This window comes from Dromaius novaehollandiae, chromosome 15 (genome assembly GCF_036370855.1).
Source record: "Dromaius novaehollandiae isolate bDroNov1 chromosome 15, bDroNov1.hap1, whole genome shotgun sequence".
NCBI classification, from domain to species: Eukaryota; Metazoa; Chordata; class Aves; order Casuariiformes; family Dromaiidae; genus Dromaius; species Dromaius novaehollandiae.
Window position 1 is genome coordinate 12997390 of NC_088112.1, and position 27960 is coordinate 13025349.

At 49.6% G+C, this 27960-nt stretch overlaps 1 protein-coding gene across 4 annotated transcripts in view; it reads left to right on the plus strand.

Moving 5' to 3' along the window:
* The first annotated feature begins 2747 nt into the window (after nucleotides 1–2747).
* CYFIP2 (cytoplasmic FMR1 interacting protein 2) overlaps nucleotides 2748–27960 on the plus strand; it is a 59468-nt gene continuing 34255 nt past the window's right edge. Inside the window, exons 1-13 of one of the 4 annotated variants that reach the window (XM_064520924.1) lie at nucleotides 2748–2890; nucleotides 9949–10089; nucleotides 12196–12285; nucleotides 12376–12453; nucleotides 15491–15592; nucleotides 16995–17176; nucleotides 17531–17627; nucleotides 18387–18515; nucleotides 19922–20026; nucleotides 23188–23279; nucleotides 26216–26333; nucleotides 26745–26864; nucleotides 27487–27612. In XM_064520924.1, the coding sequence (XP_064376994.1) occupies nucleotides 9973–10089; nucleotides 12196–12285; nucleotides 12376–12453; nucleotides 15491–15592; nucleotides 16995–17176; nucleotides 17531–17627; nucleotides 18387–18515; nucleotides 19922–20026; nucleotides 23188–23279; nucleotides 26216–26333; nucleotides 26745–26864; nucleotides 27487–27612 (1356 nt within the window). In that variant the 5' untranslated portion in view covers nucleotides 2748–2890; nucleotides 9949–9972. Of the gene's footprint in view, nucleotides 2891–9530; nucleotides 9549–9948; nucleotides 10090–12195; nucleotides 12286–12352; nucleotides 12454–15490; nucleotides 15593–16994; nucleotides 17177–17530; nucleotides 17628–18386; nucleotides 18516–19921; nucleotides 20027–23187; nucleotides 23280–26215; nucleotides 26334–26744; nucleotides 26865–27486; nucleotides 27613–27960 lie in introns of those variants that run through there. The other 3 variants (XM_064520926.1, XM_064520925.1, XM_064520927.1) reach the window with 3 other exon arrangements.

Below are 27960 nucleotides of genomic sequence, written 5' to 3' on the forward strand. Positions count from 1 at the left end.
TTGCAGCCGACGTAGGAAAAGGCAGTCAAGCAGTAACCTCATCCAGAAAGAGTGGTTGACGCTTCTCTGTGGAGACCAGTGGATGGAGTGAAGCAACTTTAGCTTTCCTCTGAAGCTATAACAAGGGCTTTCCTGGGCACATGGTGGTCACCCCTGGGAAGTGGTGGTTGTTGGTGCTGCTAGCCTCCCTGAAAGCTGAGCTCGCCTGGTCAGAGGTCCCTGTTCCTGTTTGCTCTGCTTTTACTAACCACCTGCAGAGGAGAGCGGGATGAAGAGCCCATACAGAGGTACTGGTCCCATGCTGCTGCTGCTGGTGCTGGAGCCAGCTGCGCTCCCACCCTGGCATGTAAGTGCTTTTCATCTCCACACTCTGTGGGAGAGGGCTGACGACTCCAGGAGGCTGATCAATATTTAATCTATATTTGATACATAGCACTGAGCTCCATATGCAATGACATATAATTTCTTCCCATCCTGCCTGTTCTTTATCTGTTCTTTGAGGACCTTTCTTTCAATAAACCCAATGATAGTGTAGGTTTTGACATGTTACAGGAAGCACTTGGAACTACCAGAGTCACAAAGTTACTTCCCAAAATCGTGCATTACCCAGTCTTCCTTCAAACATTTCCAGTTGTGGGATTAGATGCACTGCAACACTTAGGAAGCATTCCAATAAATATTCATTTGCTCTTCACTAAATATCCACAAGTATCCACTTGTTCCAGGGGGTAATTTCCTTTTTCCCTAGTTCTTTATTCCTAGTGCTTTGTTCCTAATTAGAAGGTCCAGACTTGCACACTGAGAAAGCACTGAGACATCTGCCTTCATAGCTGGAAGACAGAAAAATTTGGCCTGGAAAAACCCAAAATTTCCTGAAACATTTTTTAGTGAATACGTTCCCACGTGATGCGTGGCTCCGTCTGTGCTCTCTGAACTCTGCTCTCTGCAGCATGGTGGGGTTCAGGTGGAAGGATCTGCTAATTCTCCCTGTATAGACAAGCTCATGTGTACTGTTCTGTTCACCTCACAACACCCTGACACTATATCTTGCTCTCGCATCCACACCCACAAACAGGTGATGCCCACACTGTGGCTGATGCACACATCTGTATCTGCATGTGGCCTGCTCCTCGCTAGCGTTCTTCCTCTTTTGCAAAGAGACCTGCATGACAAATACAAAGAAGCTTATTCTATTATTCTACGATCTAAGACAACACAGTGTAGAAAATTAAAATAATGTCATAGTAGTCACAGAACTCTCATCACCCTTAGCCTGGCTGACAATGGGAATGAGTTAAACCCTAAAAAAAAAAAAAAAAAAAAAAAATCACAACAGTTTTCACTGCCACAATTTTCTTGAACTGACCTTGTTTCACCCATGGCCTCAGAGTAATATTAGCTGTTAAATCTCTTGGATCTGCAGTAAGAATGCTAATTTACTGAATCTTTTTGACAAGCAACAGATAGTAAAAGGAGCTGCAAAATGTTCCAGTTAAAGCTGAGGTAGAAGACTGCTACACTGGGGAAGGAAGAAGGGTCTGTTCCTAGAGTTGCTATTTAAAAATTTTCTCAGGTGTGGTGCTATTTAAATGAAGACAGTTTTGAAGACTCTGTCTTGCTGCTTTTGGAGTTCGCAGACCCTAGTGCCTCCAGCCGAGTGCATCCACTCTACCTATCGCAGCAGAGCTACAGTGTAGACCCAGTGTCCAAGCTTCCCTGCGGAGCCAGCAAGTACCCAGAGCTCATACCGGGGAGTGTGTGCTCCTGAGCGAGCTCAGACCCAAGCTGTCATGGACAACAGAGCAGCAGGCTTTCTGGTTAGGAATTGGCAGTGGTTATTTGAATCCAGGAAAGGTACACATCTAGTCCATTTTTAGCATAGGCTGATGTTCAGGAAAGAGATGCTGCCAGGGCCCACTGCAGAAATTTATCTAGACATGCACTGGGTTTTCAACAGTCCCTGGATATCCACTGAAGCCTATTTAACAGGGAGCAGTGTCCGAGCCTATGAGGGCTGCCGAAAAATGAGTGAAAGCCCTTTGCAAGGTTTGCATCAATCAGCATGCACGGATGTTACTCTGGAGGTTGTAAGGGGTCCAGTTTGCATTTCACACTAGATCTGAACAGTTGCATTGGAGCTTTAAAAAGAAGCACGAGCAAAAGAACTGGAAGCTTGTCCCTGAAAAAATGCCAAATGCCAAAAACGCCAGAAGGAAGACCTTTTGGACGTAGTGCCGACTCAGAAGAGGCTTGAAGCGCTGAGCAAAGGCATCATCTTCTGGTTTTCGTCCCTCACATGCTCGGCGAACCAAGGCTTTATATGTATCATGGGAATAGGACTGTCATTAAAGCAGTATTAAAAAGGAACCTATCTGCGGTGCGAGCCCCCGCGGTGCACGGAGCCGGCCAGCCGGGCACCCCGCAGGCTCTGCAGAGCAAGATGGGGACCGGTCCTGCCCCCCGGGCACCTCGCTGTGTTCACCCAGCGCTGCCCGGGGCTGCGGGAGCCGCCGCCAGCAGCATCCCCGGCCCTTCCCGGCCAGACACCGGGGTTGAGCCGTTCCCCCCCGGCCATTTCGGCAAGACGCCGCCGCCCTCCTCGTCGCCGCGGAGGGCGGCGGTGCCAGGGGTCGGGCCGCGGCGGGCAGCGGCGGGCGGCGCGGGGGGATGCGGCCGCCCCTGCGCGGGGGCGGCGGCGCCGCGCATCGCCGCGCTGCCCGGGGGAGGAGCCGCCCGCGCGGCTCCAGCCCCTTCCCGCGGCGGGGGCCGGGGCTCCCCCCGCCGCCGTGCGGAGGGGCCGGCGGAGAGCCGCGGAAGTGCACTTGCTGCAGCCATTTCCTGCTCTTTGTGCGGGCGGCGCGGAGCGGCGCGGCATCCCGCGGAGCGCCAGGTGAGCGGCGCCGGGCCGGGGGGCTGCGCTGCGCTGCGCGGGGGCTGCGCTGCGCGGGGGCTGCGCGGCCCCATCATCCCACCCCCACCCCCCCGCGGTTGCGCGGGGCTGCGCCCGCCGGCCCCGCCGCCCTCGGCCGCCCGCGCGGGCGCAGCGGGCCGCGGGAGCCGGGCCGGGGCAGGTGCTGCCGCCCGGGGCAGCGGCGCGGAGGAGGCCGGCGGCGCCGGGAGGTGCGCGGATGTATCCCACAATGCCTCGAGCCACCTGCAGTATCGAGCCTCCCTGCGCTGATTGCAAAACGCCGGGGAAAAGACTCAAAATCGCCTCCCCCCCAACCCCGCCTGGCTGCCCGCATCCCCCCGCGGCGGAGGGGAAGGGCGGCGGGCCCCGGGCTGGGACGCGCCGCAGGCCCGGCCGCGGGCGGCGATGGCAGCGCCGGGCTCGGAGCGATGCTCCGCAGGGCAATGGCAGCTCTGGGCTCGGAGCGATGCTCCGCACGGGCAATGGCAGCGCCGCGCTCGGAGCGATGCTCCGCAGGGCAGGGGCAGCGCTGGGCTGCAAGCGATGCTCTGCGCAGGCAATGGCAGCGCCGCGCTCAGAGCGATGCTCTGCACGGGCAATGGCAGCTCTGGGCTCGGAGCGATGCTCCGCACGGGAGAGATGGGGGTGGAGGAGATGGAGGAGCGGCGGATGCGCCGGGCCGAGGAGCGGGAGGTGGCCCTGGTGCTCCCATCATCAATAGCGTTTAAAAATGGTGTCCCTCGGGGAGGCGAGGGGAGGGGGGAGCGATGGGGTCGGGAATGATGGGCCTGAGCGCTGGGGAACTCGCGGCTCTCGCAGATTTCTCGAGGTTGGTGCTTTGGCGTTGGTTGGAGGCGGCGAAACCTTTGGGCCGCAGACCGTCTGGTTTTCCGCGCGCGAGGCAGTCCACGACGGAGATGTGCCCCGGTAGCGTTTCTTTGTGTTGAACTTTCAAACCGAGGTGGTGGCGATGGGTTCACGGGGGGGCAGCCACATCCCACCTGGAAAGCAATGAAAGGATTTCACAGGAAATTTCCATGGGTTGAAGGCATCAGAAGGGAACGGCGAGGAGAAAAAGCAGCACATACTAAACCCTCCGTGCTGGCGAGTCCTCTGTGCCGGTTGGTTTTGGAGGGGGGAGGGTGTCTGGGGACAGACGTTGGGGTCCTGCCGAGTAAGAGGATACCGCTGCTAGCGGCAGAGCTTGTCCGCCTTCGCCATCTGTTACTCTCTGCGTGGGGGTTTCAAACCGCGGCTTTCGGATAACAGAGATCTCACCAAATTGTGCGCGGTCGCTAACTCGCCACGGCCCCGGCCCTGCCTGGAAACCAAAAGGAAAAGCACGCTGGTGCGTGTGGCGTTATGACAGTTGTCGGAGGTTAGTCACTGTGGTGGGCGATCAGACCTGTGTTTGGATGTCTGTCACAGCAATATAATCTTCGGGTAATTTCCCACAAAGGAGAATCCCTTTCTCCCTTTCTCTGTACAGTTAATTGTCGTTAATGAAGCCCAAGGAATCTGGAAAAATCTTCCATTTTCTGACCAAGGTCTCTTGAGCAAACCAGGCTATGCTGAATTTTTAATAATGATGTTATTAACAAACAATTCTCATCTCTGCATGGAAAAGACAAGGTTCGTTTTTTCAGTAATTGGCCAACTGTTAACAATGCTGTCTTTGTACGATTTAATTTCCCAAGAAGTGCTTTAACTGTCAGCAATGGAGATTGCTTGTAAACTTGCTCTGAATCTCTCAGCTATATTGGAAATGTAGCTCCCTGAAACAACTCTTGACCCTCTTTCATTGGCACCAGGAAAATTTGATGAAGCTACTCTACAAGGAATAAATTCCAAAATAATTCTGTTGATGAGAGAGAAGACGACGCCAGTCTGGAACTCAGCCTTAAGGGGATGGGAGAAAATGCAGAACAGAGACACAGAAAAACACCTTCAGGTGTTGTGCAGTTTGGTTTCCTTTTTTAACAAGAAGGATAATTTTACAGTTATTAACATAGGTGCCTGTGTAAGGCAGGAGCCCAGTTCTGCCAGCCTTGCTCATCCTGGCTGTATTTGCTCGTGCAAAGACCCCCCTGCCTGTTGGGCTGGTTGAAGTTGCAAGTACTTCTTAGGGCACGTAAGGAGGGAGGGAAGGCATGTGTCCTAAAGCACAGGGGACTTTCATCCCATGCTTTTTAGGTGAGGGTCAAACTAAGCTTTTGCACCCTGCAGTTACTCTTCTTGGCTAAAAGTATGTTATTGGCCAGGAACATATACCCTGCCCTTCCTGCGGGGCAGTGTGTACCAGAAATGCTCTAATTAAGTGACTTTCCCACATTTCCCAGGGACTGGGCATCAGAGCTGGAAGAGAAGGTGGCCAGCGCATGACCAAGAGAAGTTTGTCCTTTTTCTCCATTTTGCCATCTCCCCCACAAGAGTCATTTTGCTGCTCCCCCTGTGGGGTCTCCCCCCACGCCTGCCACTGCTTGGACGCTGTGTTGTTACCAGTCTCGAGGGCAACTGCTGTCATTGCTTTCCTCCTTTCCCGCTCTTGATAGCTATCTCAGCTCCACCATGAATCTATTCTGTAGGAGCAGGCAAGCTGCAGGACTGAAATAACCTGTGCCGCTTCCCCGTAGCTCCCTGCCGTACAGCTTCGGCACCCACTGCACACGCGTGCAACGTATTCATTATGGCCCTGAATTTAAAATTCTCCCTTTGTTCCCCTGAGCTGCTCTGGCAATAAAGACTTCTTTATTCACCTCGGTGCATGGCTGTGGAGAGGATGAGGTTGCAAAGATACTGCTGGGCAAGCATGTAAGCGTGAAAGGTAGGACATGCCTTGTGGTTGCAAGTTCAGACATCCAGGCAGTGTGTCCTCGCTCCGTAAAGCCTTCCTATGCTGTCTGTTAAATCCGGCCCCAAGGCTGCTCGCAGGACAGATTCACCATATGGGAACTCTTAATTTTGGCTTCAGGAGTGGCAGGATTGTGCCCCACATGGATGCCGCAGGGCCTGGGCATCAGTGCTTCGTCGGGGTGTTAGTGCGGGCAGCCTGCAGGCGGGCAGCGGACTGGGGAGCGATGTGAATTTGTGCTTGCTCCAGAGATGCTGTTTCGGAGCTGTACAGAGGTAGCTGATGAGCAGCACGCGGCTTGTATTTCTAGTCCTTTGGGCATGAGATTGGTGAATCTCTAGGAGCTCTGCCTGGCCTTTTGCTTTTCTGAACGATGGCACGTGTGGAAGGGTTTTGCCCTGCTCTCTGTACGCTGAGTTTGCTGTTTCTGTGCTAGCACAGGCAATATGGAGCATTACCTGCTGGCTGCGTTTTGGCAGCGTGTTTGTATGAACGCGTCTCTCCTTCCTGCAGTGCCGAGAAGCCTCGGTCCCTTTGTGCGTGTCATTCTGCTCTGTAACAGATAAGAGACTGCCAAAGGCCTTGCAGTTCAGACAGAAGATGGAACAAGGCAGTTTGCATAGCAGGCAGACAGAAGGTATGGGCAGGTCTAATTAGCCGCAGCGATTAGCAGGGGAAGCAGCAGTCGCGGTGCTCCAGTTGGGTCTCTGCTGTCTGCGGTTTTGCGGGTGTCATCACGGAGGACAAGCGGGAAAAAGGCAGCGTGACGCTTTGGTGGCTTTTGACAAGGAGACCTGGCCATGGTTGAAAGTGCATTTGGTAACTGAAAAATGCACAATGCTATAAATCACCTTTGGGGCACTCCAGATGAAAAGGCTCTTGCTGAGGTGGTGTTAGGTCCTGCCAGGCTCACGTTCAGCTGTTTTGCAGAGATGCATAGGGCCGAAGGGACTTTGGCTTCTCTGATCAGTGGCAGTGTATGCAGAAAAAAAAGCAGTTTTCAGCGAGTGCTTTTAGCGGCCTCAGTGGCTGTGTTTACATCCACGCAGGCAGGATATGTTTCCTGCGTGAAAAAGAAAAAGCAAGCCTTGCCTCGCTGCACACGTGCTGGCGAAACCCAAGAGCCCCGTCTCTGCGTGCGCTGCTGCGGGCCGCTCTCGACAGCATGGCCGGCACGGGAAGCACCGTCGGTGAAGCACCACCAGCGCGAGGCCGCGTCGTGCCGCCCAGGCCCCTCTCCATAAGGCAGCCGGCCCTGGTGGCCCTGTCCCCCGCTGTCCCAGCCGGAGCAGCGCCCACGGCGCGCGTGGGGCGGCGTTAGCTGGCCGATGTGCCACGCATGGCCGGGTCGAGGACTGGCTGCTGTTGCCAGCTCCGTCGTGTCGGTTTTGGAAAGCTTTTGTGGGACAGTGGGCAACGCGGTGTTGGGTCTGCGGCGGAGGGACTCCGGCTGTGAAGGCGCCTGTCTGCCGCGGTGCGCGTGGGCACAAGACCCAGGGAAAGTCCTGGCAGACCCCACGTTTTCCCTCGTCTCCTTCGGTTTCACTGTCATCCCTAAGAACCTTAGAGACGAAACTCGGAGCCTTTCTCCAGTGACTCCCAAGGACGTTGTAGTGAAAACTCATCAATTCAACCCGCAAAACTTGCAGTTTTTTTCTGTCTGGATCCTGGTGCTCACACACAGCTCAGCGGTGGCAACACATGACATGGGTTGTGCCACTGCCAATTGCACTGCTCCCTCGCTGTTGCTTTGTGCTTCCTTTTCGCTGTGTTATTTCTACACGCTGTGCCTCTTCCTGTACGTGACGATGAGGTCTTCGAGGCAGAGACTCTTAAACATGTTCTTTTTGTGCCACACGGTTTTTGGAGAGGAGTCTTTGATTATGGCAGACTGCTGACAAATTGCACAAGTGGCCTTAAAATTTGACTTACAGAGAAATGATGGATGAGCCCAAGCGAACACCCACAATCCGCAGATGTAGGAAATGGAGGGGTTTCGCCTTCCCGAGCCTGAGCTGTGTGTTCAAGTGCGAGCACGAGGGGTGTTGCTTTGGGCACCCGGAGGAAGGTCCAGGAGGGCATCCTCACTGGAGGATGACATTGGAAAGTGGTGGAAAGCCAGGAAGGTCCCCGGACTGGGCAGGCTGAGCCGTGCCACTTTGCGCAGAGCTGCGCTCGGGGCTCTCGCAGGCGGGGAGGAAGCTGCTTCTGACTGCGGCGTGCCAGCGCGTAATGGCCGGTTTTGACAGTTGCTATAATTCGTAACAGGAAGCAATTTTAGCAGAAGGGGATGGAGGAGGAAGCAGAAATTTGAGCAAGCCAGGAAGGGGCTGTTTGAGATCTTTCTTCCCCAAACGCTTACCTTATGCAGATACCTAAGCCCGTTTCTCAGCTGCCTGGTACCTCGGGGTGGCAGCTGTGGAGGGGAAACGGGTTCTGCCAGGCTCGTGCGTTTTCTTGCTGCCCGTGCACGCTGGCAGCGATGGTGACAAAAGGCGCCATGGCAGGCTCAGCCCTCCCCTCCCACAGTGTCGAGCTGCCTGGGGACTGCACGCCGTGCATCACCCTTGGCTGTGTTCCTCGCCGGGTGCATGCATGTCTATCTAGGGACATGCCGAAATCCTCGTTCTTCCATGCTCCCAGTGCTGGATGTGGAAGGCAAACTTATATTCTGGGAAACAGTGACTCAATTAAAAAAAAAGCAAAAGAGGACCTGAGGGAATTGTGGCAGATAATCAGCTGAATATGAGCGCCTACGGAGCAGCTGCGGCCAAGAGGAGTGCTGTGGTTGTGTGTAAGAAGGGAGGTTGTGCTGATTTTGTATTGGGCACTTGTGCAGATGCCGCTGGAACTGTGCGCCTAGCTACGGTGTCCACCTTTCAGCAAAAAAGTTGCTAAATTGGTTCAAGCTCCCAGAAAAGCAAAAGAGATGATTAAAGGATTGGGAAACACACTTTATACCGAGGCAGTCAGAGCCCAGTCTGCGTGGTGTAGCAAAGGAGAAGGTTGCAGGGTGCTTACACTGAAGTCTGTAAGTATCTGACGGAAACTTGGGCAGCAGAGAGCTCTACTGTCTTGCAGGCCAAAGTGAAAAACTCAGTGGCTCACGTTTGAAACCAGACAGGCTCTGACTGGAAATAAGGTGCACTTTTTTGGGGGGGAGGGATGGATTTGCTAGTTGAACACATCAATATTTAAAGCAAGTTCTCTGTCACTGCAAATGCTTAAATCCAGCTGGGCAGTTTTCTAGGAGATGCACTCTAGGTCAGCCACAGCTCTCACACGCGGATTAGGCATTAACTAGGGAAGCCCTGTGGCTCTGGTTACACAAGAGCTCCGCCGGCATGATAGCGGTCGTCCCTGCCTGCTAGCAGGCTTGCTGCCAAGGTGAAGAGCAGGAGGAAGAGGGGGCATGGAGGTGTCTGTCCTGTGTTTCCCGTTAGCTGGTCCGCGCGGGGGGCACAGAACGGAGGCAGGTGCTGGGGAGCTCTTTCAGAAGCATTTTGCTTCGTGGTTACTGCTGAGTATTTCCCCGGTAAGTGGCACCGTCTCAGGACGCTGCCATCAGCAGCTCCACTGTAGGCCAGGACTGGGAGGACACTGTGTGTGTGGCAGAAGCAGGGGACAGCAAAAGAGTGGGTTTTTTCCCAACTTCAGCTTCTTTTTTTGCTGCTCACACTGCCACAGCCTAACGGTGCAGAACTCGGTGTTTTCCGGTTCACCCCAGAGAACGTGATCTGCTGTTTACAGCTTCCAGCGTTGTCCCAGCTGTGCGAGAAAGACCGTGTGAGTCTCGGTGTTGGTCATACTTTTCTAATCATGCTGCTTCTAGAGATGTTTTTAATAGCACTGCCTTGCATTTTGGAGCGCACACTTTTACCCGAGGCTGCTCTAGCTGCACTGCAGCATCCAGTTTTGTGTCTTAAGTAGCTTTGCATAGAGTAAAGCAGTGAAGGGCATGGCTGGGTGGCTGTGTTCCTCCTACTCTGCGTTCCACTTCTGTTATTGAACTGTAGGAGAGAGGACTTAGAGACTTAGGTTAAATATACAAGAAGAAGAAAACTATTACACAGGGATAATGTCTCCTGCAGTGCAGACCAGTTGTGGTTCTAGTTTTGTCCTTTGACGTTTTCTCGGTCTTCTGGCTGCTGTTTTTCTATCACCTTTTCTTTTCCTTTGGATTTAGCGTGGAAACTGAACAGCCGGAACCATGACCACGCACGTCACGCTAGAGGATGCCTTGTCCAATGTGGACTTACTGGAGGAGCTGCCTCTACCAGACCAGCAGCCATGCATCGAACCTCCTCCGTCTTCCATCATGTACCAGGTACCGTGCAGCTTCCCGACAGCAGCATGGGCCGCGAGGGTTGTTCTGGTAGCTCATGCAAAGCACAGGAGTGCATGGTGCTTTGAGAACTAATGCAAAATGTTCCAGGTACACCAGGTTTAAGGAAATGTTCAGAACAAATCTAGCCACAAATACACTCCTAGAGGTTTTAAAAGGAAAGTGGTGGAGATTAGTAAAAGAGGTCTTGAACCCTAAGCAAGACATCAGGAAGTTAAAAATGAGGACTAGAGTGCATGAATGAGTATGAAGCAGCAGATAAGATTTGTGATAGCAGCAGTGTTTTATAATGCACATATTTCTGTGGTTGCTTCTTACGGTAGTGCCTGCATCTTCAATGTAGATCAAAATTGAAGTTCTGCCTGAATTTGGCTGGTCTATGCCATTAGCACAACTGGAGCTGCCAGTCTCAGTGGCTAACAGCGGGCAAGGGAGGGCAGCAGCTAGAATCACTTCGCTGGTTTGAGCAACCACAGATTTAGTTGCAACTGCACTGACCAAGCAAAGCTTGGCATGATCCCAGGGCAAGGCTCAAACTGCTGCTTTTGGATCCGTGGTGGGATGCCTCAACTGCATGGCCACCACACCCTGGCCTATAGACCACACCCAGGGTTAAATATAATATGGGGTTACTTTCTCTGTCCTGCCACGCCCGTCTTCATGACTTAGCCGCAGCAGTGTATAAATACACCCGTACAGTGATTGCCTTGCCATGTACACAGGCTTCTGAAATTACAGTATCTCTTTCACCAGGTCAGATTGTGGGCTTGTTCAGTAGCATTAGCATCTCTACAGGTTATCAGACCCAAAGGCACTTCTGAACTGTTCAAATTTCAGCTCTCCCTGGAAAATCTGGATATCACTTTAGCCTATCTCTTCACCAAATAATTTTTATTGTTTGCTGGCCTGTGTCCTGCAAGGAGCTCAGGGTGCAGCTGTATGGCACAGTCTTGTTTCAGGGCCACGAGCACGTGCACGCAGTTGAGCCTAGAAACCTAGCCTAAACTGGATCCACAGATATTAGCCAAACCTGTTTCCACATCATATTTGGTTTCTATTTAGCACACTCTCCTGCTACTCATAAATGCGTGTGCAGGCTCAGCTTTTATGTCACATGGGATGTCCTTGAGGGACTAGGAAAAACAGCCTCGTGGCCATGGGTCTATGCTGCCAGCTTCAGAAGCTGGAAGCTACTGAAGAAATCAGATATTGAGTTGAATATGGTTTCTGCAATGCTAATGACCTTGAAAGGAGCAACTCTGGGCATCTGAGACTTGTGTGCATGCTGGCCTGCAGTTCGCTGAGGGAATTGCCCAAGTGCCAAGGCGTGTGAATGGGCGGTTACAGCAGAGCAGCTGAGGAGCTGCATTTTCATCCCCTGCCTTGCTTTGCAGTTTCGTATTCCCATGTCCAGACTCAACGCAGTAGCTCAGCTTCCAAACCAACCCTTGAAGTATGTGCTTGCAGGAGCAACACTAGTGCTGATAATAGAATCTGGATGAGATGCTGACTTTCATATTTTTTTTTAAAGACAGCTCTTTCCCTGCCCTTTCTGTGTGTTTATTCTTTGCAATTCCTGCTGACAGGATGTGGTCTTCCCATAGCAGCCAGAGGATAAATAGAAATTAATGAGGCCACATCTGTCTTGCAGTTAATGGACAAATATCTTTAGCATAATCGCTAGAGGTTTGCTCTTTTGTATGGTTGCAATTCCTTATAACCAATCCCCACCTGGCTTGGCTTGATTTTACAAGGGCTTGTCAGTCTTCATTGCCATGTTTTCACACACGTAACCTGCAGGATTTCCTCCAACGAAAATGTGCGATTCAACAGTATCGCACGGTGTATGTGTGCACACATACAAAGAGAAATTTACATCAGACCTAGAGATCCAGTGATTTCCAGCACCTCCTGTTTTCCATTGCCTGCTCCTGCCTGCAGTTGCTTGGGGGGTTTCTGGGAGGGCAGGTTGTCTGAAGGGCAGATATACTTGTGAAACCCTTTGGCCAAAAGCTCCCAAGTCAAAGTACATCAGGTGAAAAAACAACTAGCAGCATTTTAATCCCTGTTTCTCTGTTGCACCCACAGGCTAACTTCGACACAAACTTTGAAGACAGAAATGCCTTTGTAACAGGCATCGCCAGGTACATCGAGCAGGCGACAGTGCACTCCAGCATGGTGAGTCCCCGGGGCAGCCCGGCGCCGCTGCAGCCGTGCGGAGCCACAGGCGCGAGCCCCGCTGCAGCAACGCCTCTCTGTGTGTTTCAGAACGAAATGCTGGAAGAGGGCCACGAGTATGCCGTGATGCTTTACACGTGGAGGAGCTGCTCCCGAGCCATCCCCCAGGTACCAGCTCCCTTCCCAAGGCAGCTAGATAGTTTTGCCTTCAGTTTGGGTTAGTTTGGGCTAGAAACAGAAACAAGCAGAGAAAACAGAAGTGAAAGCAAAGGTTGAAATGAGAGAACCCTGAGTCTTCAAACTACCCTCCCCCTGGCAGAAACCTCAACCACAAATTTCAGCAGTAAACAGCCATTTGGTAGAAATAGATCTGTACTGCTGCCCTAGCAGAGGACACCTGCTCTACAACCTCACATGTTTGAAAGCTACAGCTTCTCCATCCCTAAGAGATCCTAGCAGACCCTCCCAACTAAGTTATACCAGTCCCAAATGAAGTAACTGCATGGGGCTGACTGCCTTAAATATATTTACTGGTTCCTTCAGCCCCTCCCACTCCCCAAAGCAATCACACCTCGTGTAACTTCAGCCCAGCTCTACCAGCTTGCTTATCCCACAGTTGCCAACAGGACTCAGCTGAGCACAGGTCTGATCCAGCTTGTTACTTGGGATTGCGGTGTTTTGTGACTTGGCTCTCTATCTGCTTCTCTGGGTGGAGAATGGATAGCCTTTGCTTTACTTAGAGCAATGTCATTATTTCCCTTGTCCTTCACCTTGAGTATTTCTCACTCTCATGTTCCGGGGAGAAGGAGTTTGCTTTAGGCAAAGGCTGTTAGTTTTTGGAAGCTGAGAGTAAAATCATCAGATTTGGTTTATATTATGCTTTCCCAATACCAATGTATAGTGGGTCTTGACTCAAATAAGAATTACCCCAGTCTAGAGTGGGACTGTTGTCAGTGTCTGAAGAGATCATTGCCAGCCCAGCAGCGAGAACAGAGTGTCCTTTTGAGATAAGGTAGACCCAGGATCTCCCTGACTTGAATAAAGTGGATCAGGCAGCTGAGGGTGGCTTTCCAGCATCACAGACTGGTGCCCTGACTCTGGAGCACTCCTTGCTCTTGATGGCAGCCCCAGAAGTGCAGTAGCTGTGTTAGTGTGGGTGAAGGAGCACTTTGGTACGTCAGAAAAATTTCCTGAGAGGAGAATATCTGCTTCCCAGCCAGATCTCCTCCAAATGCCCTTCTTTGCTGCTGGACCTGATGGTCCTGATCTACCCCCAAGTTTTATCAGCATCTTTCCGCAGTCACATCCTCCTCCTCTACTGCTAGTTCTGTTCTCAGCTGTTTTCTAGCCCTTTTCTCTCCAGCCTGAATTTTGGTGGCTTCATCCTGCGAACACCTACAGACATGAGTAAGATTGCCCACACGGCCCACTGAATTTGTGATTCAGGCTCCAGCTCAAAGCTTGTCTTCTGCAGTGTGAACACATACTGGATCACTGTACAAGCACAGACTAGCAGCGCAGCAGGGCAGATACAGTGCGTTTGTGTTAACCTTAGTGCAAAAAGGATCTGCAGCGGTTCTGGAGAGCCAGGAAAACATATTTCCACATGGCTGACAGTGCTGATGTTTGTCTTTGTGATTCCCCAGGAAAGGTCAGACCTCAGTTCCCCTCGGGTTATACTCTGTTGATGGTCTCGTGAGACCCAGGCGCGGGCAGATTTCTGCCGCTGATTGGGTATTTGCTTATCCCCCATTTATATTTGATGCTGTGCTGCTATTGCCTCTTCTGGCCACACTAGCAGAAGGCAGACCATGGCTGACAGAGAGCTGGGCTGCACACTGGGGCGGGGTGCGAGTGCCGCACAACAGCTTCTGTCGTGGCGTGTTGGTGTCCCCCCATCCCTGCCACCCCAGTGATGCTGCCATACCGCAGCTTGCAGCATTTCCATTCTCACGCCCCCACCCTTCCCTGCAAGGACCCGCAGAAGGGGCTGCCTGCGAGCCCGGAGCAGACGCCACGGCTGCGGAGGGTTCATTCACAGATATATCAGATTTGCTCTTGTAACGAGTGTGTTTTCTGAACTTTGCCATGGAGGACTAGGCTGTGGCCCCTGGGGATGCCTTTTCTCACCCCCCTCAATCTGCCACCTACTGCTGACTGGCAGCTTGGTGCCCCCGTTCAGTTACGTACACACCCCGTGTACTGCATGAGGAAACGTGGTTTTACAGAGGAAGAGCAGAGCCGTGCCTACAGCTAAATGTGTGTGAGTCATCCTCATACCACAGGGCCACTTTCAGCTGCATATTCATGATCGTCAGTATCATCTGACTACAGTGTGAAATTCCCGGCCACCAGATTCCCCACTGCAGAGGGGGTAAAGACAGTTTTACAGCTACTCTTGCATCTTTCCACATGTAAAGCCAGCTGATTCACCCCCTTGTGTACTGCAGCTCGCTGTTGGGCTCTAAAGTTACACCAGGCTCTGCCAGTCCCATCACAGCCTTACATCAGCAACAGCTGGAGACAAAATACACCCTGGCCAGGTCCTGGACATCCATCCTTTACCAGAGGATAGGAGCAGGAAACGTTGCCTGGAACAGGTTAAACCCCTAAAAATTTGGTAATAGGATTTCTAGGACTCCAAGTCACCATTTGGAAATAAAGTGGATGACAACTGGATAAGTCTTTGTTTATATTTAGCTTCCAAGGACTCTGATATAGAAGTGTCTTATTTCATTGCTGCTAGCCACGTACAAGTCCAGTGATCTTTAGCAGGTCTGCAACACAACCAGAATCATCCCAGCAGGACCATTGCACAGCTGTAGCATGGTGCCTTGCGTCCATGAGACTTTGCAATGCAAAGTCTCTGAAAAATTTATGACATAATCTAACATTACCATGTCATGATAGCAAGTCCAGACTCATTTTATGTACTCTACCCCAGACAAGTGCATTTTAGAAGATGTTACATCTCACAGTCAGGATCATTTCTATTTATAATATGTGGAGAGAATTTCACATCTGACAAATAGCCCCTTCTCCCATCATCTGTTGCCTTGAAAAGAAACTTCCTTTTAGATCCCTCTGTTGTCCTCAAATGGGGACCAGATTCACTGTGAAACAAGCAGAAGGTGAGGGCAGTTGCAGGTCCACAGTTGTGATAGAAACACTAATGCTGACACAATGATTTGTCTTTGTGTCTCAGGTGAAATGTAACGAACAGCCAAACCGAGTGGAGATTTATGAGAAGACAGTGGAAGTCCTGGAGCCAGAAGTCACCAAGCTTATGAAGTTCATGTATTTTCAGGTAAGTGGTCAAGGAGGGAGGCAAGAGTAATTTATTACTTTGGTGTTATCTTATCCTAAACAGGGCTGTGCTCTGTCTTGCCTGCCCGGCTAGCCTGAGTTTCCTGGTAGGTCTCTTCCTTGCAGCTGCCAGCAGATACATGAGGTCTGCTCAAAGCAAAATCTGTGCTACATGTCCCTTGCCTGGCCCCAAGGTCTTGTATATAGTCACCATTCCAGTCAGGAATGAGCACACCTCAGCGCTGAAGTTTGTGGAGGACCAGAGCCTCCATTACATGGAAGCAATGGGTGGCACCTACTTCTTTTTTCCTTCCATGAATGTCTGGTGGTGGAGGTGACCAGCTGTTTCCCTGCTGAAAGTCAGTCTGCTGCTAGCACAGCTTGCTGTTCCCTTCTGAAGGAAATCCAGGAACACCTGAGGCCTGGTGGTCCAGCTGATGTGCTGAGGGCTGGATGAGGGCCGTGCTGCTGGATGCCCTCTTGCTATCCAGGGAGGAAAGGGGAGCGCCTTCCAACTAGCTGAACTCTTGGAAACAACTGGCAAAGAGACCAGGAAGCAACATCTCCATCTTAACTTTCAGTGGAGGCAGGGCAAAGGTGCCTAAAGCTGATCTTGGGTAGGCTTTCCTGGGCACTGAGCCTGCAGTCACCTGGGGAAGGTGCTCGCTGTCTTCTGATACAGCGCTGGCTCAAAATGGGCCTCTGACTACAGAGTCTTCAAAGACCACCTTGGTTCAGGCCATCCAGTGAGAGTCTTTATAAAGAAACAATAACAACAGCCTTTGAGTCAGAGATGCTTATGTCCCTTACTCATACTGGCAGCAGTAGCTGGCCAACATCAGTAAGAGCACCAAAACTGAAATTTAGCAGTTGCTATATTTGAGGCACTTGACAAAATACCTTGCTTAGCTCCCAGCAGAGCAGCAACCATGCAGCAAACCGCTGCTGTGAGCTCAAGGGAGTGCTGTCTATTGCCACTTGCTTTTATAACTCACTGCAGCTGGGTTTAACAAGCATTCATGCTTTTTAAATTCGACAAGATTGTTATGTTCTACCTGAAAAGCTGAAGCCTCATCTTGTGGAAGACACTGTGCTCAGCTGAAGACCACATAGACTGTTCAAGCCCACATCCTCCCCTCTAGCCCTGAGAACGTTTGTAAATAGTGGTCTGTAACACGGCCTTGTTTCAGGGCAACAGTGGAGAGTGAAGCTGATGCCTCCCTCCCCTTAAAAAAAAAAAAAAAACACATTAGTTAAAGGAAGAAGACCCTGGGTGGGTGGAGGGGGTTTTCCCATCAATGGTGTGGCTATTGCATGTGATGCTGTCTGCTGAGCAGCTGTGAGCTGTGTTTCTGTCATGCCTGACTAGAGGCTCTGCTGAGCTGGGAATCTCTCCTTTTCAGCGCAAGGCCATTGAGCGGTTCTGCAGCGAGGTGAAGCGCCTGTGCCATGCTGAGAGAAGGAAGGACTTTGTCTCTGAGGCCTATCTCCTGACTCTGGGGAAATTCATTAACATGTTTGCTGTCCTGGATGAGCTGAAGAACATGAAGTGCAGCGTCAAAAACGATCACTCTGCGTACAAAAGGTGAAAGGGGGAGAAGCAGCCAGGCTGACAGTTTCGTTAATAGTCTGGAGTGGGGGAAAGACCATGCCTGGTTTGTGAGGGGGCATTTATCCCACAGTGAGGCCAGGCAGATGTAAAGAGACTTGAGTTTGTGTTTCTGCTCTGCAGTAGGTTTTCGTTGTGAATTTAGGCAAATCGCTGAGCCTCTCTGTGTTTCAGTTCCGTATTTGAGAAATGAGGAAAGGAGCAGAGCTTTACCACAGGGGGGCTCGGGGGCTGCTGTACTGTAGCTGCAGGTGAACTCAAAGAAGATGGGTGGTGTGAGCCTCATGTTCAATGAGGGACCATTGGTGACGCTGGATTTCTCCCTTCCAGAGCTGCCCAGTTTCTGAGGAAGATGGCAGACCCACAGTCCATCCAGGAGTCCCAGAACCTCTCCATGTTCTTGGCAAACCACAACCGCATCACACAGGCAGGTCCCTTTCCTCTGCTCTTCATGTACTGCTCAACTGGTTTCATAGGTAGAGAGGCAATGAACTTGCCAAGGCTGAGAGCGCTTCAGACTGAATTGTGGCCATAGCTACCTTGTTCATTATGGGTCATTTCCACTGGCTGTGATGGGCTTTGAATCAGGCTGTATAATTGTAGCAATACCTCCCTCTAATGAATCATTCTGGTTGGCTTTGGAGGCCTCCTTAATGTCCAGACAAGGGTGAAGGTCTGAAAGATGTAAAAGGAGCTCTAAGGAGGCGTTTCCACTTTTCCACTGTTTTCCCCTGGAAATCCGTCCAGCCTTGAATGAGGAAAGGATGTGACCTGCAGGTGAGGCAGGGAAGACTGAGAGCTAGAGGAATCTATCTCTTTGGCTGGAGGTGGACACCAGGGCCTTTCGCATGCTTCTACCACTCCAAAGGCTCTATAGGTTGTGCTAATTAGGTAGAATATTGCACAGAGACAAGAGACAGTCAGAAAGTCTTTTTGAGGTGAACTCTTTCTTTTCCTCTCACTGTCTGATGTTTGGCTAAAGGGGAAAGCTGTCCCGGAGAAGGAAGATTGTACAATAGGGTCAGTCTTCCTATTAAGAAAAAACACACAGAGTTTTTCCTTTGCCTTTGTTCTGGCCTAGTGAGTTAGGAATCATCATTGTACTCTTAATCCTTCAAATATATTCCCTTTGGCTCTTGCTGTTCCTCTGTCGGTGTGGATAATGTGGTCCCTGTTGATGTTTCAGTGTCTGCACCAGCAGCTAGAGGTTATCCCAGGCTATGAGGAGCTGCTGGCTGATATTGTCAACATCTGTGTGGATTACTATGAAAACAAGATGTATCTCACCCCCAGTGAGAAACACATGCTCTTAAAGGTGAGATTCTTCTGTGCTGATGGGGCTGGGTGTTTAGGTAGTATCCCTTCTGTTTTTAGCAGGATGAAATACCTTCCCAGGACTCTGTTTCTCTTCACTTTCTTTCCTTTGTTCTCCTCTCCTTTGAGTTACCTTGTTTACATTCACCCATTCTCTGTAGAGCCATCATTGTCTGGACACAAGGGCTGCAATGAAACGGCAAGGCTGTCTGCATGCAGCACCAAAGTTGCCTTCCTCCTCTTCCTGTTTCCCGTCTGCTGTCTGTACTTTTTCTGTCATCTCAGTCTCCCCAACTTCCTCCCCTTTGACCCCTCCTTTGTAGCTGAGAAGCCGGGATGTGGTTATGGGTCAGAGCTGTCCCTCATCAGTGCTCCCAGGTGGTACCTCTGCTGGGCATGGAGTGAGCTGCCTCAGTTTCCCACTGTAATTCATGTCTTCTCCCATTTTTTCCTTTTCTGGCCTCTTTGTCCTTCTCCCATATTCCTGTTTAAAAATGTTCCTTCCTCTCTCCCTTTCCTCTGCTCTCCCCATTCTCCACCTCTCTCTTTTTCTTCCAACCTTTCCAAGGTTACTGGTGGCTCTGCCTGCCTGAGACTAAGCATGTGCATGGTGGTGGTAACTGGCTAGCAGAGGTGAGCAGCAGAGTGTGCCCTGTGCTCTCCAGAAATGGAAGTGTTTTTTCTGTTGTGCATGAATGTGTGGGAGCATGGGCTTGACCTGGGTAACTGAAGGATGTGCCAAAATCAGCACCAACTTTGCAGCCTTGAGTTTTCTTCTCAGTGGCCATTTCCAGCAGTAATCAGAAGACAGGTCCTTCCAGGATTGGTTTCTGACTCTACAGAGCCCTCAAGATGAGCATGCCAAAGGATCTGCTTGTTTTGTATGTGTGTCCTTACTGTAAGTCAGTTATTACAGAGATTACAGTCGCCTATTTCCATAAGAACCTCATTTTCACAGTATGAGTCAACTAAGGTTCTTTGAAGGATAATGTGGTTATTTTTAATATCTATAATGATTTGTACTGAATTAAAGGGGGGGAAAAAAACAAACCATAAGAATATTTTAAATGTTTTCAGTTCTCCTGTAGGAGGAAATATTTGCCTTTTTGTTATGGGTGGAGAAGCTTTTGGGTTGTTTTTATGTGGGAGAGAGGAGGAGCAAATTATCAAAGTGTGCATCATACATTTTCACACAGAAAAAAACAGATCCATCCTGTGTCCTTTGTCTACCTCTGTCTTCCTTCTCATACAACCTTGCAGAAATGTGCAAATTATATATAGTCTTCTTATCAGTCTCACTTGGCACAGGATCCTGAAAAGGTGGTTTCTCATGCTATGTGAAGAACTCTCTTTGACCCATGCTGCTGACTTTACCCTAATAAAACCAAGCCTTTCTGTCTTCTCCAGGTGATGGGGTTTGGCCTATATCTGATGGATGGGAATGTCAGCAACATTTACAAATTGGATGCCAAGAAGAGAATCAACCTTAGCAAAATAGACAAATTCTTCAAGGTCAGTGACCTGTCTGAGTGAGGCTGGAGATTACTGCAGACCAATGAATTAGTGACCTGTATCACTTGCACGTGCTGCCAAAATCAAACCACGGGAATCATTCACAGTTCCAAAAAGACCAAAGGGTCTAGAAATTATCTAGACTGAATGATGATGATGAGGGTTGCTATAAATTTGGATGAGCACGGAGCCACAGCAAGGGTGAGACAACAGATGCTTGCTCACGGTGCCGAGCAAGGCAGTGGACGCATGAGCAGTGCTCAGGGCTGGGTTTGCTCCCTGCAGAGCTGGAGCAGGAGCTGGGGAGATGATAGGAGCTGAGGGCTCTGTGCTCCTTGCTTGGCAGCTGGCTGCTGTTGCGCGGACTCTGCGCGTTTCCTGCTGAAGGGTGAAGGCCGATGCTGTGGGAGAGGAAGGGGTGGTGCATGGGAGGTCTGTTTTGTGGACGAGGGAAGGATGTGCCAGACTGGTGGCCTATTCTAGCTGTGGGCACATTTTTGAGGCAGGTCTGTAGTCTCTTCAGGAGCATTGTGCTTTCAAGCCACTAGAGATCCTAGCTCGGTTCGTTGAGATCTCTGTGGTTGGTTGTTGCAGTTCCTTTTCCCTGCCCTCACTGCTGAGATGACATGCCAAGGGATGCAGCCGGCCAGCCAACGTTTGATCTGGCAGTCTTATTTCACGTATAAATGGTGGTCCATATAGGACAGAAAAAGCTTCTTGGGGAGCTGGAACTTGCACTTCAGATACTTAGTATGTTCCTCAAAGGCTCATTTGGTGGTTTGGTGAACGTACTTGGACAAATTCTCTGCTTCCTCCTGAAGTCTGGTGTGCGTGAGAGACACCATTTGTCAGCAGCAGAAGGAAACGGGCTGAGACCCAGCTCTGTCTCTGCCTGTTGCACCACTCACATGAGCTTAGTGCAATGCCAACACCTCCTGGCCTGGATTTGCAGACAAGAATTACTTCTCCTTTCCACTGCTTGTATGCTCAGATTGAATCTAGGAGGCTTTTCAGGTTTTGCCCATTTCAGCCCTAGGCACCATGGTGGGATCTGGCAAGGGACAAATGTATTGGCAGCAAAGAATAACAGAACAGTGGAGGGATCGTGGAATAACTTCCCAGATGTAGCAAATTAGTTTTCTTTTAGTCCTGCTGAGCATGAACCCTCCTTCCAGAGTTCTTTTGCCAATAACTTGACCTTGGTAAAGTCCCACTGAATTAATCTTTCTCCTGAGATGGAGAGACTAGTTTCTGTGTTACCAACATTTGCTCTCTATTAGTGGAAGTGGAAAGAAGATGACTTTTGGTGGGTCACAGAGTTCTTCTTCCCCTACACTTTCTTTCAGCAGAGTTGCTCTGCCCTGTCTCTTTACTCAGAGAACTGCTGATGAGCCTGAAAGACTTGGTCAGTGGTGGCAACAGGGCACAAGATACCTCTCTGCTTTTTGCACTGACCTGCAGTTTATAGATGATGTGCTAGATCTGTGGGATGGGAGAGGAAAAGTTGTCCTGAGCCCAGAGAGCTGCTTTCAGGAGAGGCTGAGGTACCTGCTGCTGCATCCTCACCCTGAATGACTGGGTACCTATTTACAGGTATTTTCATCATTTCCTGGAGATAGCTTTCAGAGCCGGGCTCAAACTCCTGCTTAGGGAAATATGGACAGATGCCTTAACTTCGTGGAGGGGGGAAATAATGAGATGGTTGAATACTGTCCAATCACTGGAGAGACTGCTTAGGCCTGCAGCTCTGCAAAGGAGATTTATCATGCTATTCCTGAGAGTCTTCTGAGTTTTCCCTCGTTCAGCTTTGCTAATCTGACTGAATCTTTGCCTCAGTTTAAATCAAGCCTTTGCCATAATGTGCAGAGTCTGGTCGTCTGGATGCATCTAAACAGATTTGTTGTTCATTGCAAGGTGCTCTGGGCCATCAGAGAATTAGCCAGGTGAAATATCTTCCATTGCATGGAATAACCTTTTCCTTTCCAGCTGCTTTTCCATTTGCGCTTCTCCAGCATTTGCTGTGGTCTCAGTCAGTTGGGTAGCACTCCACACCCTCAGATGTCAATAAGAAAAGGCCAACTACACCTCCTACAACATCTGCTTACTGCCTTCTGATTAAATTTCTAATGGATTGGTCAGGAATTTGAAAATGAACTGAAAATGAAAATGAAAAAAAGTGAAAATGAACTATCTCTTCATTTAAACCATTTATGAAAGCCCCCACTGTGAATTCCTGCTGACAGCATTGCAAATTCTCCACTTAAACCGGTCTGAGAAGAGGAGCATGTGATAATAGGACAATGAATTTCCATTATCTTCTGAGAATTTGGGGCCTGGATTTTTGTAGCTGGATGAAGCTGGAGCTTCATACTTAACAGCAGAACCATAGGTAGCTCTTGTTTGAGTTTTGTTTGCAGCTGAAAGCTTAGTCAAGCTTGAGGTATGTTTGGTGTGCTTAGAATTTATTTCCCATCAAAATCCCTCGGAGATGTAAAGGGAGAGTGTAGCCACGCTGTACTGCAAACAGCCATTGCCTGTGTTTTTCTGTTCGTTGAGAAGCTTTAAGACATGTTGTTAGCAAGCCCACTGCCAAAGTAACATCAGAGTGTGTGCGGAAAGATGCCACATCTCTGGTCGTCCAGGCGCCAAAGCAGCCTACGGAGTGATGCTGCTCTCTCTGAGGCGCCCCACAGACCCTCATGCCATTTTGGCAGCAGGAACCTCAAATACTAACTTGCTGTTTATTTATCCCTCCCTCCTCTTGGAGGACTAGCATGGGAGGCAATAAGTTCTGTTCAGAAATACGCTTCTCTCTCTTTCTTCTAAGTAGACCCTTTCCTCTTGCAGCTGTTGCCAGTCCTGGAAATCCATGTCACAGCACTGAACGCCATCTAGCAATGATCAACACGGTATCAGCAAGTCTAGGGCTGCAGAGCACTCTACAGGGATGATTGATTGCCCTAGCATAAAAACCCTTGTGATAGTTTTCAGTCACTTCTAGATGTGAAATGACCCTGCATCCAGTTTTTCACCTTGCTTTAACAGCCTGACACTCTTTGTAGCTTCGGAGACACAGGATGACATCTCGTAGTCCCTCGTGTTGCTCTACAGCCCAAGGCGCTCTCTGCCGTATTTCAACCATCTTTTGTTTTCTTTTCCAGCAGCTGCAGGTGGTTCCTTTATTCGGCGATATGCAGATAGAACTGGCCAGATACATTAAGACCAGTGCTCACTATGAGGAGAACAAATCCAAGTGAGTGCCTGCCGTAATGTCTCTTGGCTTCTGTGTGTGTCCTGAAAGGCTTGGGAGTTGCAACTCTTGCTCTCCGGTGTGCGTGAGGTCCGTGCGCGGGTACCTGTGTGTGTCCCTGTGGGTAGGTGTGAATCCCTCTGAGCAGGCCTGCCTCACCGTACAGTCACTTTTCTGTGCACGTACATACGTACATGTCCCTGCATGGGAAGCTGTCGTCGCCAGCCCGTGCGTGCGTGTGTGTGCAGTTGGATCTGAGCAGACGTGGCGATGTAGCCGTACCTGCGCAGGCACGGGGGCATGCGTGCCTGTACGTGCGCTGCCTGGCGCGAGGGGCTTGGCACGTGGCGAGGCACGGCAGCGGGAAGGCATGCGGATGCCGTGGCTCGTGCATGCCTGGGCAGTTTTGAGCATCCAGCTGAGTGCTTGCGGTGGGCGCACGCTCCAGGGCCAAGGTGTGTGAGTGTGAGCAGTGTGTCCCTGCTCTGGAGAGATTTTAATCCACATTTTTGATCTGAGGGACAAAATCCTCCAGAGCATGAACACAGTGCTGGATCTATCTGTGCAGCAACCAGGCTGTCTTGTCTAGCTCTGACACTTCCCAGGCAGGAAGGTTTCAAGAAGAAAGGCAGCGGGAATTCAAGCTGAACTGGCGGTCAGATGCGTTGGAAGTAAATGAATACTGTGTGAGAAAGGCAGGAATGGAGTCTTTAATTCAGTAGTGGTGTAGGTGTGCAAGGTGGTGCTCTACAATCTGGATTCCTAGTCGGTTTGTTGCTCCTGTCAAAAGAATTTGCAGGTGTTGATTCAGATCATACCTCTCATGTATGAAACCCCACTTGTCTTTGTAGTTTTGCATAATTGTCAATTATTGCTAGAAGAATTGATGTCAGATCTGGATATTCTTGGAACAGCATTTGCAACTGCACAGGACACATAAGCAAAGCCTGAGCTGCGGCTGGTGTAGTCACAGCCTAGCGTTCACCAGTGAGCGAAAATGCACCTGTAGGACCACATCACGGGATAGTCAGTTTTCTCTGTCATTTCAGAAAAGCAGTCTGTCAGCTGTTTCTTCATCAGGATAGCAAATAATATCCTATCTCATCTTTGCACTCCTGTTTGCTCCTCCCCTTTTGCCCTGGAGGATCCTCCTTTTCTGCTCGCTGAGTGGCTCACCCAGGAACAGCCCTCGCCTGCCCTCATGCCAGCTGGTTGAAAAGTACCAATTAATTTTTCATGAGAATATTTGAAAATAACATGGCAAAACTTCCCAAGCAAAAAGTTTTCAATTAAAATATTCCACAAAATTTGAATTTAAGAAATATTTTTAGAAACTCAGTTTAAAAAGGAAAAGTGTTCTAAAAGTTATCTTATTGTCCCAAATAATTTGAAAAAAGCACATTTCAACAAAATGTGTATCAGCTCCATTCATTTTCTCATCTCAAAACCAAGGTAGCTTGTGGGCTGTTTACCTCTTCAGAACTGTATTGTTTGTCTTGAAATCTGTCTACTCAGTCTCTTTGCTGTACCTTACTAACAGATGTTTCTTCCTCAATCTCTTTCCCAGCAAATTGCATGGGACTTGCAACACTAACCCTTCCACGGTGCTTCCATGTAATCCCCATTTCTTACTAATGTTCTTTTTTTGTCACTTTCTTTCCTCCCCTATCTCCATGAAAAACGGAATTAATTGGTTTTTTTCTTGCATGGCGTTTTGTTTCTGCACTGTGGACTAGATTGTGTGTGGCAGGGAGGGCTGGCGCAGCCTTGGCCATTCCTGTGACCTGCCGATTGTCTGGTGGGAGCACAGGACATTGAAACGGGTAAGAGTTGAGTGATGGGACTGTGGGAGGCTGGATTTCATGATGTATAACATTGTCCAGCATTTCCAGGAACTTCTGTCACCGCAAATATTGGCAGCAGGAACTTCACAGTTAGCTGTAGGAATAAGGTTTCATGTGCCTGTCAGAGGTAGCTTTCTCACCTCCCTTTCGTACATCCAATCTGGATCAGAAGACTGTATATCTTAAGATGGCCAGTTTTTTAAGGAAAAAAAGTGAGGTCTGAATACTTAAAATTGTTTTGAAGACAGAATAAGACATTAGAGTCCCACTGACGGATTTTTGTTTGCATGAAGCATTTTGGTGGAACTGTTCCAGTTCTACATCTGGTGGCTAATAGAGAACTGGGGAAGAGGAGGTGTTAAATTAAATAGACCTGATCTGCACTTATTCTCACCACTTCTTCGTATGACTGTGCCGCTGGAAGGGGAGCGTTGCCTTCCCTCTAAGGCCCCATTACAGTACCATGCTCAGTACATGCGGCTCAATGCAAATGCAAATTTATCTGTGTATTGTTTACACCCAGGGTTGTTTGCTGAGCTGGTAAAGTGAGCCAGAACCAAAAAAAAGAGTGGGAGTTTCATCCTTGCTGTCACCTTGCAGTCCTTCCCTGCTGTAGAAGGAAGCATGACCCAGCCCTTACAGGCCCAGAAGAATGAGCTCTAGGGAGTCGATTATCCTTAGGTTTAGCGGAAAGGTTCCAAGTGATGCTGAGGCTCTGCTGTTTGTCCTCCTTCCCTGAAAGCTTGCCAGATAGCAGCCTGGGAAATAGCCACCTTTGTCCATGGCGAGTAGGTGAACCCAACATGGAGAGTAACCTTCAGGGCAGATGGGGCAGAGATGTTCTGGCAAAAAAGTGAGGTGAGCGTCCCTGTAACGCTGTGTGAGACAACATCTGGAAGACCTCACACATGTCTGTTTTGTCTGACAAGCAGGTGGGATGAGAGAGAGGATACAGGCTGAACACAGTTGTCCTGAGGGTGACATGTTTTGAGAGTGCTGAGGTGAAGGGAGCAGTTGAGCACAAGGCTCTGTCCCTGGGGGTTTCTGAGTGGAGCCTCTTGTCCTGTCCCTGAAAGTCATTGCTTTTCTGCCCAGGTGGACATGCACTCAGAGCAGCATAAGTCCCCAATACAACATCTGTGAGCAGATGGTCCAGATCCGAGACGACCACATCCGCTTCATCTCGGAGCTCGCTCGCTACAGCAATAGTGAGGTAAGCTCAGTGAGTAGTCACTGAAATCAGGCTTACTGGTTAGATGAGGCTGGAAGAGGACAAGTCCAGTGAGAATACAGTCTGCCAAGGACATGTACAATGAGAAGGGGAGAAAGACACAAGTGGAACAAATTGCTGCTTGAGAAAGCAATAAAAAGAAAGTTATGTAAGGCCCCGGCAGGTGCAAGATCATGTAGACTGGAAGATCTATTGCAAAAGTTCTTCTCTTTGGTCACAGCTGAATTAAAATAAGACATAGAAATATTATTGCAATTAAAGCTTATTATCAGTCAGATGGTAGAACACCTGTGGCTTTGCAGATGGATCTTTTCTATTACACTGAAATATCAGTCAGGGCTTTGGAGGAAAGTCTTGCTGAGTCTTGCCATGACATTATGTGGTGTTTTCCAGGTGGTCACTGGGTCAGGACTGGACAGCCAGAAATCAGATGAAGAATACAGGGAGCTCTTTGACCTTGCATTACGGGGACTGCAGCTGCTGTCCAAGTGGAGTGCCCATGTCATGGAAGTGGTGAGTCAATCAAACTAGGTAACATCCTGATTTTCCCAGGTGAGCGTCAACATTTTAACACTGTGTTCAACAAAGAATGTGAAAAGGTGAGCTTGGTTTCGAGCCACCTAACTTGAAGCCTTTAACAAATATGCTAAAATTAGGCATCTAATCACACTGGACTCTCTACCAGATGGAGAAAGAGAGCTTGATCTGTTGCACTCTAGAGCTGAACCACCCTTTGCCCCCACTGATGTTAGAGGGAGACTCAATGACTGTTCTCCTAATTGAACACCTCGCTTAAGTATTGCAAGCTGGATGGGATAAATCTGGGTCTTGAATGACTAAAGCTATAATTCAAACAATGACAGAAATTCTTATTTAGGGAAGTTTTGACACATCTCAGCACGAGTCCATGAATGTCAAGAGCCCAGTGTGACAGTCAGCCCCCAAATAACCCAGGTCAACATTCCAGTACAGCAATAATAAAGTCAGGAGGAAGCACACATTCTGCTTCCAAAGGGATGCCAGACAACCGTAGCAATGTCAAAGGAGTGTTTTGCTGGCATGGTGTCCTTTTCAGTCCTTCCAGCTCTGCTTTTTATTCACTGCAATATTGACTGTGTCTCTTTTCATATTCCAGTACTCTTGGAAGCTGGTTCATCCCACAGATAAGTTCTGTAACAAAGATTGTCCAGGAACAGCAGAAGAGTATGAGAGAGCCACCCGGTACAACTACACCAGTGAAGAGAAGTTTGCCTTTGTGGAAGTAGGTGCCAACTGCTGCCTTATTCTGTACTGCTGTAACTGAGAGTGTGGCCTGGAGATAGTTTCATGTACTTTGCCACAAACTACCTAGGTTACTTGGATAAGTCACAAAGTGCCAGATTTTTAAAGTGTTTTGAAGTATTTGGACTACAATTTTCAAAGGTTTTCTGTTAGCGCCTCTTCATGGGTGTCCACCAGCAGCTGAGAAGTTCATGCTTTTGAAAATCACTGATTAAATTCTCCCTAGCTTCTAAAATGGAAATAACAGTCCTTCCTTCATTCAGGTTTTGCACTCATCCAGGCAGCGACTGTTCTTGTTACAAGTGTGCAGGGACCAGCATGAGGCGGG